The 17,203-nt window shown below is 56.7% G+C and overlaps 7 protein-coding genes and 1 non-coding gene across 8 annotated transcripts; 3 read left to right on the plus strand and 5 right to left on the minus strand.

The window, feature by feature from the left end:
- Window positions 1-192: 192 nt before the first annotated feature.
- Window positions 193-549, plus strand: L226DRAFT_423298 (uncharacterized protein; the record flags this gene model as incomplete). The annotated part of the gene is made up of 1 exon (XM_067674602.1): window positions 193-549. A coding segment is annotated over one exon (357 nt), but the record flags the coding sequence as incomplete, so codon positions are not given.
- Window positions 550-651: 102 nt separating this feature from the next.
- L226DRAFT_427582 (uncharacterized protein) lies at window positions 652-1,035 on the plus strand (the record flags this gene model as incomplete). The annotated part of the gene is made up of 1 exon (XM_067674663.1): window positions 652-1,035. A coding segment is annotated over one exon (384 nt), but the record flags the coding sequence as incomplete, so codon positions are not given.
- A 2,847-nt stretch (window positions 1,036-3,882) lies between these two features.
- Window positions 3,883-4,443, minus strand: L226DRAFT_432709 (uncharacterized protein; the record flags this gene model as incomplete). Its single annotated transcript, XM_067674721.1, has 1 exon — window positions 3,883-4,443. A coding segment is annotated over one exon (561 nt), but the record flags the coding sequence as incomplete, so codon positions are not given.
- A 107-nt stretch (window positions 4,444-4,550) lies between these two features.
- On the minus strand, window positions 4,551-5,799 carry L226DRAFT_276391 (uncharacterized protein). Its single transcript, XM_067673529.1, has 3 exons — window positions 5,390-5,799; window positions 4,952-5,334; window positions 4,551-4,893 (listed from the first exon to the last, which is right to left on the minus strand). Exons 1-3 carry the CDS (start codon window positions 5,704-5,706, stop codon window positions 4,883-4,885), a joined length of 711 nt encoding a protein of 236 aa, XP_067529928.1. The 5' UTR covers window positions 5,707-5,799; the 3' UTR covers window positions 4,551-4,882.
- A 94-nt stretch (window positions 5,800-5,893) lies between these two features.
- Window positions 5,894-7,975, minus strand: L226DRAFT_548182 (tetraspanin Tsp2; the record flags this gene model as incomplete). The annotated part of the gene is made up of 4 exons (XM_067682570.1): window positions 5,894-6,047; window positions 6,112-6,746; window positions 7,392-7,854; window positions 7,959-7,975. 4 exons carry the CDS (start codon window positions 7,973-7,975, stop codon window positions 5,894-5,896), a joined length of 1,269 nt encoding a protein of 422 aa, XP_067529929.1.
- Window positions 7,976-9,831: 1,856 nt separating this feature from the next.
- On the minus strand, window positions 9,832-14,859 carry L226DRAFT_539870 (uncharacterized protein). The gene is made up of 13 exons (XM_067681753.1): window positions 14,717-14,859; window positions 14,485-14,644; window positions 12,979-13,833; window positions 12,739-12,930; window positions 12,411-12,679; window positions 12,210-12,348; window positions 12,146-12,156; window positions 11,897-12,085; window positions 11,827-11,838; window positions 10,841-11,770; window positions 10,651-10,786; window positions 10,424-10,594; window positions 9,832-10,364 (listed from the first exon to the last, which is right to left on the minus strand). Exons 1-13 carry the CDS (start codon window positions 14,765-14,767, stop codon window positions 10,318-10,320), a joined length of 3,162 nt encoding a protein of 1,053 aa, XP_067529930.1. The 5' UTR covers window positions 14,768-14,859; the 3' UTR covers window positions 9,832-10,317.
- A 1,266-nt stretch (window positions 14,860-16,125) lies between these two features.
- Window positions 16,126-16,980, plus strand: L226DRAFT_276516 (uncharacterized protein). The gene is made up of 4 exons (XM_067673530.1): window positions 16,126-16,298; window positions 16,364-16,521; window positions 16,592-16,756; window positions 16,823-16,980. The coding sequence occupies exons 1-4, from the start codon at window positions 16,247-16,249 to the stop codon at window positions 16,904-16,906; spliced, it is 459 nt and encodes a 152-aa protein (XP_067529931.1). The 5' UTR covers window positions 16,126-16,246; the 3' UTR covers window positions 16,907-16,980.
- A 108-nt stretch (window positions 16,981-17,088) lies between these two features.
- L226DRAFT_t261 lies at window positions 17,089-17,162 on the minus strand. Its single transcript has one exon. It is a non-coding gene; the product is annotated as a tRNA-Val (tRNA).
- Between the last annotated feature and the right edge of the window lie 41 nt (window positions 17,163-17,203).

The following is a 17,203-nucleotide window of genomic DNA, read 5'->3' on the forward strand; positions in this document are numbered from 1 at the left end:
TCAAGACGCGAAATGGGCGCGGCATACGAGTCTCAAGGTGGGTCGGCGTCACGCGAGGTTGTCCATGCCAGGTTCCCTAGGTCCTATTGTAGACTGTCAATGTCGTCTGCGTTTGGTGCAGCCGCGGTCCTGTACATCCCAGGACGCACTCACCCGCAGACGCTTCGGCTGCACCTTGGCCCCTCTGCGCGACACACCGTTTATGAAGCAGAGATTGTCGCGACGATCCTCGGCGTGGAGCTCCTGCGGCGCGCGATCACCAACACCCGGCGCGCCTCGATTGCGCTCGACAACATGGCTGCTATTCAAGCCGCGTCACTGCGCACCTCCGGCGCGGGCAGATACCTTACTGACCTTTTCCATGCAGCTGTTCGTACACTCAAGGAGCAGCACCCCGGTCTCAAACTCACGCTGCGTTGGGTTCCGGGCCACAGCAACATACCGGGCAACGAGGCAGCAGACGCAGCAGCGAAGGAGGCTGCGCGTGGTCGCTCTTCCCCCTCTCGGCAGCTTCCCAAGGTGCTCCGCAAGACGCTCCCACAAAGCGCTACTAGGGCTCGCCATGGCTTCAAGGTCGAGCTCGACAGGGTCGCGGCGGACCAGTGGCGCACATCTCGACGAGGGCTCCGTCTCGCCGAGGTCGACAAGTCGCTCCCCTCGAAGAAATATAGCACACTGGTGGCAGCGCTGCCGCGACGACATGCGAACCTCCTCATTCAGCTGCGCACTAACCACATTCCACTACAGACCTACCTAGCACGCATTGGGAAAGCTGCCACCACCACATGTCCCACCTGTGAAGAAGCCCCGGAGACCGTCGCGCATTATCTCCTCACCTGCCCCACATACGTGTTACACCGCGCAGTCCATTTCCGCCCGCTAGGTTTCTCCGGCCGCAACCTCGCCACCCTCCTCAACTCCAAGGACGCCGTCCGCCCGCTCTTCAACTACATCAATGCAACTGGACGCTTTCGCACAGTGTTTGGCGATCTCGCGGCACCCAACCTGGCAGAGGAGGACGTCGACTACGACTGACTAAGTCCCACTCCCTCATAGCTCCTCACGTTCGCTGACGTGTCTTTCTCTACAGCATCTACGTACATGACAGTGCACCCAGGTCCATCGCTCCTCTCCTCACATCCCTCCTCTCTCCCCTCCTAATACCCCTCCTCCCGTTCTTCTCACTTGCGCGATACCAGTCTTTACTTCGGCGGCGTCGCTCTGTAATCCGCGTTGGGACCAGGGGAGTTCCGACCGCGCTGTTTTGGGACTCTGTCCCAAGGTGTCTGCCCAGCGCGCGTACCCCAGCCCTGCAGAAAGAGGTGCACTTGTTGCGGTCCCACAGCGCAATCGCTGGTTAGAGCGCAGGTGCTGGTTTAGAACCTGGATCCCTGCCGCATGTGCGCGGCCGTGCGCGTTGGGGCGACGTCGCCCGCCCGTCCCCTTTCTCCCTCCCTATGTCATCTCTTGTACTACTAATCATTCCTCTAGACTACCACCAGGCTACTAGCGCGGCATCGCTGCCCACCCACCTACACCCCCACCCCCCTACATTACGACCCGGGATACTTCACGCGCGTTCCTCCAGTAGACACTCGGTAGATTGTTGCCTACCATAGGGCTCGGCCCTCGAGGGCAATAAACGTGGATTCCAAAAAAAAAAAAAAAATGTCGTCTGCGTGTCGAGAATTATCGCACGCTTGTGGGCATCGAATCTAGCCCGGTATTTATTGCTCACGGTATGTCATTGTCTCACGCCATCGTTTGCTCCCCTTGAAGTCACAACCTATTCCTCAACCAACCTCAGCAACACTTCGACGACTGACAATATTCGCGTACTGGCTACGGAGCTTTCGCGACATATGTCATTGCGGAAGACACTGATATTGCCCTCTATGGGGCGTCCGCAGCAGGCTGCGGGCATACCCGCGTATCAAGGCTTCGTGGACGCCTGCAACCACGTTTTCTATGGCGGCGAGCCCGCGAGAGAGCTTCTCGGCGCAATCGAGGGTATACAGAGGCTATTTCTGACACTGGTTTCGCTGTGGGCGAGTGGTCCATCGCTGATGCTGCCGCGGCCCCGTTCCTCGTGAGGATGCGGATGATGCTGAAGAACGAGATTGGGAAGTGCCTGTATGGTGAGGGAAAAGCGACTTTGGAAGTCCTGCGCAGTCAGCGGTTCGCCCGTATTGCGAAGTATCTCGAAGACATCAAGAGTAGGCCAAGCTTCGCCTTGACTTGGGACGAGGTAAGTCACTTAGAGCACGCGCACTCCGGGGGCATTGCTTACCGTCTTGCATTGCAATCTCGGAAGGTTCCATTTGACGGTTGAAAGGACTATTCGCCGGTTTCAATGCGTTTATGAGGCAACGTTAGATTGGATATGACTTGAGGCACAGTACTGGTTTCAATCATGTTATTGCTGTATAATACCGCTGGCAGATCGAAGAGGAACTCGGTGATCGACCAAAAATGCTCCGAACAGTAACAATTATGTGTACAGAATAGACACTTCGTCTCTGGCATGCCATTGACCTCCGAGTTCTTGTCAGGGTACCATCAGCGCAACCACGAGCAGATCAACTCACCTACAAGCCTGCTGAACCATCGACTGCTGTCCTCAGAGCTCTCCGTCGGAGGCGTCTCCTCCTCCGCTTGTCTTCTCCGCCTCTGGTTACGTGGCTGCCAAACTTTAACCCGCATCCTCTGTTGTATTCGCCTGATTCTCTGTCTTCTTCGACGCTCTCGCCGCACCCTGCGTTGAGCACGTCGGCTTCGACGTCTCCCGCGATGTCGCCGTCGTCGTTCCCGATTCGCTCTGTGTCCGCGCCGAAGTCTTCCGGTCTCCCGGTTCCTCTGCTCGCTCCGACGGCGAATGCGAGGGTGCTTGCGTGGATCTCGTTGGGATTTGGTTGGTCTGCTCCTCTGACGTCTTTTGTGCCTCGGAACTTGCCAGTCGTTGTGACAACCTTCTGGATCATATTGCTCTCCCTCCGAGTAGCACGGGCGGCCGCCGGAAAACCAAGTTGCTATTGACGGAGGAGCCACCAGTCCATACCTGCTTATTGACGTCTGTACGGGTAGTATACGGGTAGTCAGCTAAGGATGGCCGGACTGATGAATGCGTGTCATGTCATCCCAGCTCACTTTGTTCGGCGAACTTCAGGCGTACCCTGTCGGCCCGAACTAGCGCTGGAAAGCACCCGAGGACCTGTTGGCACCACCACCAGTGGCGAAGTGGCTTACGGTCCTTGATGCGTATCACTACACCTGCCTGGGTGCTTGCAAGTATGTCGTCCGCGATGCGCCCTACGTGACTCAAGATGGCAACAAACCGTTCCCGTGTGAGACTCCAGACTGGGACGGGGGAGTTCGAATGCAAATCTGGCGCCAATGGTGCGAGTTCGAGGAGACCACCGAGCGGGGGAAACCAGGAATGCAAGTAACCCCGGACCAAGTTCAGGACAATCATGTCCAGGCCTGGAGAAGGGGAGAAGGCGAGGCGCAGCGCGTGCAGGTTATGGAAAGCACTCAAGCTACAGTTCGCTTCGTAATTATCTGTCAAAAGCGACGGTTCAGCACGAGCATACGGGGCGCCATTGCGATGCTTGCTCACTTCGAACATCGTCAGAGTTCTCGGCTGTAGGCTTATCGAAATGCGGTACATCGATGTCCAAGCAAGACAATGATGGCCCGATGCTTGACAGCAGGATCTCCACTGCGCGCATTCCCAATTGTCGGATCTAAAGGTAGGACGTTAGCACCGCCTACGCTGGTGACACTCAAAAATGAACATTCACTCACAGTAAGCTTTTCCAGTTTCCGGAAAGATATCCGTGAAGCCGCATATGGAAGCGAGGGCGGCATACTTGGAGGAGACCATCGCACCCGTACACATGCGAGTTCAGATATCTCGGACACTGATTGCATAGCTCTAGCAAAATCCACGAACGAAGGGAAGACCAAGCCTTCCACGCGGAGATAGCGAAGGCTGCTGGCGAAGAGGCGGAATGATAGAGGACGACGTGGATGAATGGGGAGGTGCGGCAGCACCCGGCGGCCACTGCGCCTGTCGCGCGTCCTTGGTGGTTCTGACGAGCGGAAGATCACGATGGAGCCCAGCTTCGGAAGCTTTCCTCCCAGAATAAGAGGCATGGCGGTAACCACGCTGGCGGGAGCGTGCAGGAGCCAACCAACAAGGTAAAGCTTTTGTACTAGTGGACCGATCGCGGGAGTCCGCGTCAGGAGGTCCGCGAACCTACGCAAAGTAGGGACGTCTCCGAGCCTGATGGCGTGGAAGATCCATGACTGAGCGCGGATGCGCCATGAACGACAGACGAGTGCGCAACTTGCTAAGGTACGGCGAGTCAGGACGTGTTCGGTGGCGTCGTAGATGTCATGAGGGTAGATGGCGTCGATGATGCGTTCCCATAATTCGATGGGAAGAGCCTCGAGGATGCGTTGGTCGGTAAAGGCTTTGTGCAAGGAACGCAAGGAGATCTTGTATGTTTTGATGAAAGCGTCGCAGGCTGCTAGTGTTTGCGATACTGTGCGGGAAGGATCGCTCACCGCGCGAGGAGGGTGCGAAGCTCTCCTTGAAGGAGCTTGTCCCACGACCTCTCTCGGTATGACTTCCAGAGGATCACGGATATGGTGGGAAGTAGGGAAAGTATGTTCGCAAGTGTCGGAGGGCTCTAGTATCGAGAATGGTTTGAACCGCCATGTATATCGGTGGGGAATGAGGAGAAGGTCAGATTTCCTACACTGCCGAGCGCCCGCCCGCCCATCAGTCATACTTCCGGTGATATCTCCTTCGAAGCGGGGATGCGACATGCAAGGGAGGAGAAATGGGGAGGGTAAGGCGAAAGAACCCTGTTGTCGACTACCATTTATCTGCCAGTGCGGTATGAGTGCTATTATTGGGTAGAACCGTAATACGGAGAGTACGTACTTACAATGAGCGGCCTGTGCAGGGGGCCGAAATGAACGGTAAAGCAGCTTCCTCGGCGGCTAGTGCGCATTGCTACCGGCGCCCAACACAGCGATGTGTCCGAGCAGTGTCGCACCCTAGATGGAGAAGGAAGGCAGTGTGTGCTTCTCCTTAGGGACCAATATACAGCTTGCGGTACCATATTTGTTCCAAGAAGGCAGGAAACTATTGCGGAAAGGCGTCGCAGCGCCTCGAGACGCCAGGCCCATAACAAATCCGTCCAATCCAGCTGGAGAGCATTTGAACGGTCTCCACTAGGACCCACATATTCCTGGAAATATGAGCATACATGACATATGCCAGAGGAAGCGTCGCGCTCGAGAGCAGAAAGCCACTCAGCCTTGCTACGGGAAACAATCAACACATGTAATTGGCCCCGAAGATAATCAGAGGACGTACTGAATCATTTTGAGGATCCCGCACGCATACCCGGGCACATACGATGTGACGAACCTCGAGTCATCATTCGTGGCGAAACAGTGAGAGATAGTAAGGAAAAACGCGCGCCCAGGGAACCAAGCGTCCAACGTCCATGCGCGCACCAATACCGTGCGGCAAATACGATAATACGATACGTAGCGAGAAAAAAAACTATACTGTACTAGTGTGGTAGCGGTAGCAGTAGCAGCCGACCGTCCGAGCTTCGACCCCCCGGAACCTCGAACCTCGTAGTTGTTTGTAGTGACTTCATACACAAGCCGGGTCCTGCAGCACATATAACGCGCAAACGAGTGTCTATTCCGTAAGGACTGTGGGTATCGTCATGTGTGCTACATCGCCCGTGATGCTGCCGGAATCCTGCGGAGCCTACGTGAAGAGAACTGGTACCCGCACGGGGATGTCAGCCATGGCGAGGACGTGCGAAGACAGGCGAGGCAGGCTGCGGACTTACGTGTCTAGCGCTCACTTGTTCCCGAGCTGGTCGTACTTGCCGGTGAACGAAGACGACGAGCTGTTTGAGTACGGCATCGTCGGCATCGCGTCCAGCTGCAGGTTCGACCGAGACCGGGCCATAACTTCGGACGCGACGTCGTTGCCGTACTGCTCCGCGAGTTGGCTGTGAAGAATCAGGAACGTCAGCCGTCATCTCCGAGCGAGCGGGAGTTATTGTTGACACTTACTTCGCATAGTTGTCCATGATCACCGCCATACTGTTCATGTTCAGGCGGTACGCCTTCGGCATCATGCCCTTGCCGAACCTGTACGTGACGTGGTTCGAGCACAGCAGGGCGATCACCATGGCCGCAATCTGCGCGGGCACGAGCGAGAAGACGACCGTGTACCAGCGCTCGAGGATTTGACGCTGGAACTCGATATACGGGCCCTTGCATCCGGGAAGCAGACTACGCGCGTAGCACGTCTGGCTGACCGTTGCCTCGATGAACGGGTTAAAGTACCCGCAGCAGTGCAGCTGGTTCTGGATCCGGAGACGACCGTCGAGTCCGAGGTCGCGCGACCACTGCGCGTTCATCTTGCCCTCGAGATTGAAAGTGCGCTTCTTGTACGTGATATACCCAGGCGTGACGAGCAAAGCGAAGCAGATCCAGAGCAGGAATGAGTACACAGCCAGGAACGCCCGGTTGTTGAGCAAGATCCCGGACCAGCCGATGAGCGACGTGAGCACGCCGAGTGCCGCCACAACCGTCGAGATGATCAGCTCCGTCTTGTTGCCTACACGGATGATGTCCGCGTGCGTCCACACGTTGAAGTGAATGAGAAGCGTGGCGATCAAGCCCGTGATGGAGTAGATGGAGAACTATAAATCAGGGTCAGCTTGCGTTCGGAGCCCGAGGCCAGAATGAGAGTATCGGCTATGAGAGATGACCGCGGGTGGAAAGAGTAGAGCAAACTCTTGAATTCCCAGCCTCGCAAAGACTGTCGCTTGGCGTTTTCGCGGCGATGCAGTGTGTAATCCCCGCACGGTAACGGTGAGACAAGATTACGGAGACCGGATTACGAGACCTCAGCGCCGACAATCCAGGTCCCAAGTCCTGTCAACTACCAGGAAGAACTGGAAATTATATTCGCAGCCACAATTCCAGAAATAGTCGATAACCATCACAGGGGCGCCGAGACTGGCCCGAACAAGGGCACTGCTGCGCTCGTGACGCCATCAAAGATGCGCCATGGGCGCCTATCGTGCCAGCGGCGAAGATAGGTCGTCTTGGTGACCCCGCTCGACGCTCTTGTGTTCATGGAGGAAAAGACGAGATATAGTGGAGGTAATGAGAGAGGATAGAACAAGGAGCCAGCAGGCCGATCTTCGCATGAAGCCCAGACGATGTTCGTGGGAGACAGCGAGCAGCGGACAAGCTTGGCGGTAGAAGAATACGATACGCATGGTCGCAAGGGGGAGGGAAGACGATGAAGAAGAAAGAAGAAAATGAAATGGGAGACTCACCACGAGGTTGGAGATGAAAAGCACCCATTTGAAGCCGGTCCACCGCAGACGGCCCTTGCGGGCGCCCTGCCCGAAGGTGACCCCATCGTAGTCATCATCGCCATCGCCGGGCATGCGGGACTCGTTGGCCCGGAAGGCTTCGCGTCCACCGCCGCGCTTGGGGATAGGGATGTCGCCGGCGCCCTTGCCCTTTCTGCGCTTCATGCCGCCGGTGAGGACATGGCTGGAGAACTTGGACGGGAGGTAGTTGACGGAGAGCGAGGTCGGGATGCCCTTGGAGTCCATGAGCGGCGTGTCGTTCTTGGGGGACATGGAGCGGAAGGAGTTTGAACTGGAGTAGGGGAGGTTGGGAGGGTCGAGGCCGCTGCTGTTGTTGTTCATCCCGGCGAGCATGTAGCGGGTGGAGGCTGCGTGCGACTGAACGGACGGCGAGTGGGAGTTGATGGAGGACGAGCGGGAGTGGCTGTCGTTGGCGTCGTAGCCGTAGCCGGCGTGGGGCGGGAGGAGGACATCGGGGGACGGTGAGGGGGCCATGCTGGTAATAAGGAAAAGAGAAGGGCGACTTACGACGGACTGCGATCCATCTAGACGCCGTGGTGCATAGGCGAGGAATAATAACGCGGGCGGGCGGAGACAGACGAGGGCAGGATGAGGACGAGGTGGCAGCGGAAATGGCGGTGTTGGCATACGAAATGCGACAGCGTCAGTATCGCAACGTGCCCGCACACTTTCACACGTACCGGCTGGGGTGACGGCGTCCCTCGTCCAGCGTGCCCGTGCCCAGAGCTTGTGTTCGAGTCCAGGTACGTCGACCACATCCGCTGCATCGTACACACCTATTCTACACCAATGTACACGGGTATAAGTTGTCAAGATCTCTTCTCACAACCCGTGTCTTTATCTTTGCTCGAATGTCCCCGACCACGTGCGCTAGCGGCATTTGTCTTCGCCCTCTGTCCGCAGCCCACCATTCCCCGACTCGTCGTTCCCGCCTTTCCTCCTCATGCCGCTCCGATTTAGCCTCAATTGTATCGTAGCGTCTCGCCAGCCGTTCCGCTCTATTTATGTCGAAGCTAAACAGAGTCTGACTACACATGCTCGACTACACAACTCCGTGCGGCGTCTTTGTTCCGCCAGCCGAGCATCATCAACACATCACACTGGATGACGCTCGGCGCGAGCCTCCCAAGAAATGCCAATGTCATGGCCAAGTGACTAGGCAATCGCCCAGTCAAACTTGTCAACCCGAATTCTCGGACGTAGCCATTGCGAAAACAGGCTCTAAGCTAGCGCTGTATATACAGAGACCTGGCTTGGTCTCGTAGCCCGACGTTGTAGAGTAGCAAGCTCTGCGTTACGTCGTGCCGACTCCTCTGTAAGTCTCGTTCTTCCTTCCCATCTAGTGACGTCTAGCTTCCCTTCGATGAATGCTTCATGTCGACTCCACTACGACTTGCCGTGGTCCTTCGCTGCGACCGCACCTGCAACTGCCGCTGTACGGCCGCACCTCCACGGGATCTTCGTTTCTGTCCCCGCTTGCCTTCCCAGCTTTGCATGCTCGATCGGTGCCGACCAAGCAGCGTCCTCCGCGTTCTCGAGTCTTGACGATGCAATAGGCAATCAACGTGCTTCCTCGCCTACACATCTGAACCGAGCACACAAGCGTGCCCGCCTCCGCCTCCGCCTCCAGTTCAGTCTCCGGCCGCATTGCACGCTTCCTGCGACACGAAGTTCGACATGACAAGACCGCCCTCTGCGCTCTCAGTGCCTCTCCATTGCTCTCAGGTCAACGGAAATATCACTCTACACCCTGCCTAACTCCCAGCACTCTCACACAGCTGCCCGCGTTTACTACCATCTCCAGCCACGAACACACGCTTCTTCCGGCATCCCCACCAACTCAAGCACCAATTCCCCGTTCTTCTGGGACTTGGTCTGTGTCCAGCGGTCGACAGCCCACCTCCGACGATCCATGTTCCTACATTCGCCGCGCACGCCTACTCCCCAACTAGTAATTATCCTCCAACCCGCACTACCGCTGCAATACACGCACACCTCCGCAGAACCTTCCTCCGCGTTTTCGGTGGCTCTACGACAGTCACCACTGCCGGTCAAGCAACGCCCTGGGCCGCACGCGATCAGAGGCCGGGCGATCGACGAGCTTCCTGAACCGTATGGAGTCGACTTCTCGCGTCTGCAGTGGTACTGCATACATGCCGCTACTCTCATCTGCCTGCGAGCAGTGACTGTAGTCGCCCCACAGAGGCCTCATCTATCACAACAGTTTCTTCGAATTGCATCCCCACTTCGGCAACGTCACGTCTGGTGCTCTCTGCCCTCCCTCCATAGCCGAGTGATCCCGAGCGTCCCATGCGGACATATACTTATCTCCATTCGTTTGCAGAGCTGAGCTAGCATCGGGTGATTCGGGAAGAAACCCATCCAGATCCAAATCTACGCAGGTGCTGGCCATGGACGCTCCTCAACGCGGGCACCGCACCGCGCGACGGAGAGGGAGAATGTTGCTCTAGAAAACAAAACAGAACGGACTAGCAATACACAACAGAACATGCGGGGGTACAGTATAAGCTGTGATAGGATAGGGATGCGAGGGTGCGTGGTACGAGTGGGCTGACGGTGGGTGCGCGGCGGAAGCGAGGTGATAGAGCATCGAAATGATTACAAGTGGAGCCGACGGCTTGTATATAGTACGTGAACGTGTATGCATCGAGGTATATAAAGCGACACGAGTGCGAAAGACATTTCCGTTCCAGAGAGCTTGGAGCAATAATGAATATGGTGGAATAGTGGTGACAGCAGAGACGGTATGCAAGCGTATACAAAACATGGAAAACGGAACATTGGACAGCGAAGAGCACGTGAACGAGCGAGATAAATACGAGTCCCAAAAGGAGCACTGCATGTGCTATGAATGGGGCGTCCGTCGCACTCTGCGCAGAGTGTCTTCTAGATCTAGGTCGCAGGACTCGAGTCAGCCAACTGCATACCGCGAAGCGCATGGATGGACTCACCACTCAACCTCAAGGGCTTAGGCAGGAATAGGTCCATCCCTGCCGCTCTGCACTCACCTTCGCTCTCCTGCGTGACGTTCGCAGTAAGAGCGAGGATGGGCAGGTGATCTGGGAGCTCGCCACTTTGCTCCAACTCTCGTATTCGTTTGGTAGCCTGGAAGCCATCGAGGACTAAACATGGGTCGGGGTCAGCCAGGCACACTACCATGTACACAAAATAGACTCACTCGGCATCTGGCAGTCCATGAGACAACAGACAAAGTATGACTGACGAACAGCGGCAATGGCTTGCTGGCCATCGTTCGCAGTGGTGACGTCGTAGCCTAGCTTCTCCAACAGTCGACACCCCAGGCGCTGGTTGACCTGCCAGGATATTCAATGAAAAGAACTCCATCCCGAAGCTGCACACGAACTCACCAAGTTGTCTTCGACTAGCAGCACTCGCGGCCTCTCCCGCCCCTTCTCAGCGGCTGTACTCTTCACAGGGGACATCGGAATATCCTCCCGGTCCCCATCACGATCCAAGCGCAACGGCTCCTTCTCCTTCAACGACGAAGACGAAGCGAACGACGTCTCCGAGTCATCCGGCGGCAACGCAAAGCGAACCTTGCTCGCCTTGATATGCGCACCCATGCGCTCACCCGGAGACTCGATCCACTCCATCACGGTATGCATGATAACAGGGCGCTTGACCAGCACGACGTTCTTGCCCTCGTTCAGCTCCGGCTCGAGCGGCGAGAGATCGCGTCCGTCCGAGTGCACGATGAACATTGTCACAGGGATCGACTGGGGAGAGCCTATCAGGCCACGCAGCGAAGAGGACTGCGACACCGTCTCCGCGTCAGTCCAGATCGTATCGACGTCCTTGGCAAGCTCTTCGGCCGAAGAAAGTGGGGATCCCGAGGACGTCTTGTACCCGTACTGCGACCACAACCTAAGGTACTGCTCCTGTGAACGCGGGTTCCGGTACACGACGCGCAGTCGTTTCGTCGCAGCTTGCGGAGGAGAATCGTGCTGCTCGGTGGGTGACGGCGAGCGAGACGGTAGCGTGACCGGAAGCTGAACGATGAACGTGGCGCCTTCGCCCTCGACGGACTCGACGTCCACCGTGCCAGACATTCGCTGGACGAGATGCTTGACAATGCTCAGCCCCAGTCCAGTTCCTTGATGCGGGCGAGTATGCGACGTGTCAGCCTGTTGGAAAGGCTGGAAGAGTCCTGCGCGAAAGCCCTGCGGTATCCCGCAGCCAGTGTCAGAGACCTCAATTCGCAGTTGGGCCGGTGCGCTCATCGAGACGGACAAGCAGATGTAACCCTGCTCGCAGAACTTCTGGGCGTTGGACAGAAGCTACCGAGGGTTAAATCAGTATGGTGCGCCCACGCTGCGCACGGGGTACCACTCACATTCATGAGTATCTGCGTATGGCGACAATCAGGAGAAGCTCAAGCACGTAGAGTTTCAACAACAACACACCCTGAATGCGTATGTTTCGTCAAGGTACACGGCGCGTGGCACGTCCCTGGCTATCCAGACGATGACGTCGACCCCAGGGGCGCCGGGCTGGACACCTCGGGCTTCGGTGATCTTCGCAATGTCTTCCATCATCTTGCGGACTTCCATATGGACGGGGCGCGCGGACAGCTCCACATTGTTGCGGTCGAGCTATAATTCAGAAGACTGGTGAGCATATGAGCGCGTTCATGATAGGGCATGGGATATGACCTTGCTAAAGTCTGTGGTCAACGTCAGATGGTTGCAAGGCATGAAAGCATTCGTCGTAACTCACCCAAGACGTTCCCGGCGATAACGTTGATAGCATGACACGCCTGTTGGATACTGGTGACATAGAGCGACTGCTCCTCCGTCAAGTCCGTCCGCGCCAGCAGCTCGCAATATCCGTTGACAGTATGCAACGGCGTCCGGATCTTATCCACGCGCCCTCAATCAGCCTGCACCGCGACGTCATGACGAAAAAGAACATACGTACCTCATGACTGGCGACGGAGATGAACTGTTGCTTCAGCTCTATAGCTTGTTCAGCAGCCTCCTTCTCCGCCATGATCCTCCACAACCTCCGCTTTGTCAGGATCATCTCCGCCATCCGGTTCCGTGCCGTCACGGCGGCATGGGCGAGGATCGCGTTGGACACCACACACACGGAGACGGCGATGCCGACAATAGTGAACGGCAGGAAAGCGGGGTAGCCGGCTGTAGGCGAGGGCGGCGTGTATGAGTAGAACGTCGCCGCCGCCATTCCTAATGAAAACAGATAGTAAGGGCGCGTTTCTGACTGCAGAAAAACCGGTGACACGCACCTGTATAGTGCATGGAGCAGCATCCAATGGCCGCTATGGTACTGAAGATCATTTGGCGAACAATATGGGACTCCATATGCACCATGAACATGGACCCGACGAAGCACACCGAGAAGGCAACGACGTACGACAGCGCAACAATGCGCAAGTCCCATGCAATGCGCCCCTCGGGAAGTATCATGGCCCACATTCCTGCAAAGACATTAGCTATATGCGCGGATAGAGCGCACTGCGACGTACCGCAGTAGTGCATAAAGACGATGGCAGCCGCCCAGATCGCTGCACGAACGAAGAGGAAGATGCTGATCGTTTTGTAGTGCTGCCGAGCCCAGTACCGCCAGCCCAAGTCAGGCAGCGGTCGCTCCTTCGCCCTCGCCTTGATCCGCAGACGCGTCTCCCGACTGAGACCTGCGCGTAATGGCTCGCCCCAGGAGCTCGACGAGGTAGTAGTGGTCGTAGCTAATGTCGTACCTGAAAGGCTCCGCATGAATGACGACGATGACTCCGAGCTTGACGTCGTCGAGGACCCACTCGGCGTTGAAGTTCCCGAGGCAGCGCTCCCTAACGCCCGTTGCAGAAGACGTTGGCGAGCCGTCTTGTTTCGCGAACGGGTTTGTCTACGAGGGGGTTCTTCCAGGGAAAAGGACGCCCGGCGACGATCTGCGGAAGCACGCGAAGGACTGCCTCGCACTGGTGGTGAGATGGGTGCGCTGGGTGCCGCATACGGCTGAGCACGGGCAGCTGCATCATTAACCTCGCCCTCGTCGCTACTACCTTCGGAGTTGTTGTCCTCTTCCGGAAGATCGTCCCCTCCAGACATAGTAGTGCGCTCGTCGGGGTCAGAGGTCTGCAGCGGCGCATAGCCAACCTCGGGGTCATGTGGCTTCTTGGGCATGAAGAAACTGACCAACCCGGAGCATACTTCGCTGTTCCACCTCGAGAGCGTCCGCATTGGGGTGGAATTGTCGATCGCCTCGGATGCATATGGGCTCGCCAAGGCAGCGAAAGTGAAGAAAACCGCGATGACGGCAGACAGGATCGTCAAGAACACGTCGAAGCGGACATCGACGTCCAGGCGACATGCGAGCATGCCAACTATGAAAATGGTAAGCAATTGCTTGCTCTAAGCCGGAGGATGGCCCTATTGACAGGCAGAGAAAAGACGGCCGAGAAGACGGCCCAACAACTCGCCGGAGAGATACCGACACTCGACCAGCTCTCGGGAAGGCTGCAATCTATAGAGTTTGATCTCTCAATGTCAGCATGGCAAACGCACATGGCGCGAGTCGTGACATTGGTAGACACGGGCAGCGGCGTAGGGGGATACGAGTGCACCGACCCATTCCGTCACAAGGGCATAGCTAGACTCTAGTCGCAAAGCAACAACGCCGATATGTGACTTTCTGACGATCAGACATGCATACGACACCGTAACCGCGAAAGCCCTCGTCAGTCGAAGATTTCAAGGTGCCGCCCGCCGGCGTTGTATGCTCTCTCATCTGCCATATTTCACGTTGAGTACGTGATCAATAACTTCTCCATCCTGGAGGCCAGCAACCTTCATGCCGAAAGCGGTTTCAACCAACAGATATTACCCGACCCGGACGCTCGACAAGCCTGCCGTTCGGGTCGGGCACTATTCGTCGAGACGAGCCAGTAGCCTCCCGGAGATGAGGCGTGCGTCCAAACGACGCCTGAGATGGTAGGACACCCGTCCTGACGCGCCGGACGAAGATGACTACTCACCAAAGTGCATAGACCAAATAGCACAGAATCCGAACGCGATACTGGCGCAGAAAGTCCACAGCCACTTCACACCCATACTTGACGTGTACTTTGCATGAATCATGATCTGAGTGCTGGTATATGCGCCCAACCATGAGATGATGCAGGAGAGGACGACGAGCTGCGAGAGAAAACAAAAACTTTATTTAATAAAGACGTTGAATGATTGCTAAGCGAGAGAGAGGAGGCGCACTTCAGGAGCCCATTGCGGGGAGAGCTTGCGCTCGAGGCGCACATCGTCCATCTGGCGGCCTCGGGCGTTAGGACGACGGGTGAAACGTGTTCACGGACGTGGCGGACGGCGACGAGCGGGGAAAAGACGTTGGAGACGGAAAGAGAGCTGCCGCGGACGCCGCCGCGCATGGCATTGGTTGGCCTGCAGTGTCACTGACCTCACCGGATGCAGACCACCAACAACTATGACCTCATGCTTATGTCAGCAATGCTTCCCTTCGAGGGCCCGCGTCATTGTTATATTTGTCTCTTTCTGCCACGCAGTCCCGTTTGATCATCTCTAGAGTTACTCGGACTTGCTCAAATGTCCTCGGATGGTCAGGGTAGTCCATTTCCATTCAGCTTGCGTTCTACCAACCATGTTAGCTGGATAAGGTGCGCCGATTACCGTGACCGAGCAAGTTTGAAGCCTGCGTGATACCGTTTGTAGAGCTCACCGTCTACCGTGACTTGTTACGACACCAGGGCATCATCTAGCTATGTGTTCTCTTTTTCCCCGTTGTTCTGACTCCACCCACATTCGAGACTCGAATGCATGGTGACACAGTAGCCGACGCCGACGCCGACGCTCCAAGGCATGCCACATACCATCTATGGAAATTGCCGACTGCGCCCGCTCAATTCTCGTCCTCGTTCTCGCAGGCAACCCGAACGACGCCGCCCGCCCAAGAGATGATCCAGGTCCAGACGTTTGAATATTTCCTCTTGGCGCATCCCTACGCAGTTGACTCAGTGAAAATGACTCTCCTCGCTCACGAGATGCCGTCAATTGCCCACCTACCCATACACTGGCAGTACGACGCTCAGCGCTGATGTCTATAGCCTCCTGTCCTTCGGTTCCCGTGGCGGTCCATATTCACCGGCTTCCAGCATCGCACCTCGCAGTCAAAGTCTGATTTCGAAGCTCTCCGACATCGAATGCCCGGTCTTGGCTCTCAATCTCGGAGCAAGGAAGTAGGTTGGCCCTCTCGTATGAAGCTGGGATCTGTCGAACATGGGATCATCTGACCGCGTCAACAGCCTGTTTTCCGCGCTCTACAATGTATGTCTGCACATCTTTCTCATGCACACAGGTCCCGAAGCTTGACAGACAGATCCAAACACATCAGATTCCAGGCACACTCCTGTGGCGAACGTGCCCACCCTGCTTTGCCTTGTGTCCGCAGACCGCAACTATACAGCGCCGCATCAGCGCTGGTCGGTCCCGAACGAACATCCCGACGCGCGCGGTGGAATGTGTCGCGCATAGAAGCAGAAGTACGGCAATTCTCGTGTCGAGTTGCGGGTCGTATGCGGACGAACGACGTGATGGCACCCACTGCGAGTCATCCAGGCCACATACAGCAGACACCCCGTCGGCGAAGGCAGCCGCCTGCGGGTCCTTCGCAGAGGTTAAAAGGCAGTTCAGTTCGACGTTGAGACCCCACTGCTCCACTCTCCTTGAGCTTGCAGTGTCTTCCTTCACCTCTTCCTCCACGACCACTTCGACATGTTCGCCAACTCTGCCTTCGCTCTCGTCCTCGCCGCTGTCGCTGTTAGCGGTGAGTGCCGCGGGCTCTCCACTCATCTCGGTGTGCGTGTGCTGACTGTTCCTCCTTCCTCATAGTGCGTGCCCAGGAGCCGAACTGCGCTCGCAACTACACCGTCGTCTCCGGGGACACCTGCGACGGCATCTCCGCCAAGACGAGTGTGTCGACGTACCAGCTCGCGACCGTCAACGCGGACAAGATCGACCCGCTGTGCGACAACCTCTTCATCGGCGAGGTAACGTCCTTTCTCTTCTCTCCCTGATTTATGCGCACCCCTCATGATACATCATGGCCCATCTATGCAGGCGCTGTGCCTCGGCATCAGAGGCCAGGACTGCCAAGTCACGCACGTCGTGGAGTCTGGGGACAACTGTGCGGCGATCGCCCAGACCGCGGGCACGACCCTCGACATCCTCCTCGCGAACAACCCCAACGTAGACAGCCAGTGCAGCAATATTTACCCTGGCGAGGTTAGTATCCCTACTAGTTGTTGTCCGCTGCGTGCGTGGTGATTCTGAATGACTGTTCCATCGCAGGTCCTTTGCACTGCGGACGACGTGATCGTGGTCCCTCCCACGACTTCAACAGCCACGGCCGTGATCTCTTCCTCGACGGCTTGAAGAACAGGGCTGAGAGACTTTGCGCGTCGGAGTTTATGCATTAGACTCCACAGTCGGAGCAGCTTGTTATACTATGTGTTTCAATGTCGACCATCTCTTCTTCCCTGTGCACGTTTGAATTCGAAGCGGTTCTCTCGGCGGCCACAGTCAAATACACAAAAAAGGGCCTGCAAAGGTCGCGATGAGTCGGCCCAGGTTCGAACTGAGGACCTTCTGTGTGTTAGACAGATGCGATAACCAACTACGCCACCGACCCGTACAGTTATACTTCAAGCGATTACCTTGTGGAAATAACCC

Source organism: Lentinus tigrinus, assembly GCF_003813185.1.
Source record: "Lentinus tigrinus ALCF2SS1-7 unplaced genomic scaffold L226scaffold_48, whole genome shotgun sequence".
In the NCBI taxonomy this organism is placed as follows: Eukaryota; Fungi; Basidiomycota; class Agaricomycetes; order Polyporales; family Polyporaceae; genus Lentinus; species Lentinus tigrinus.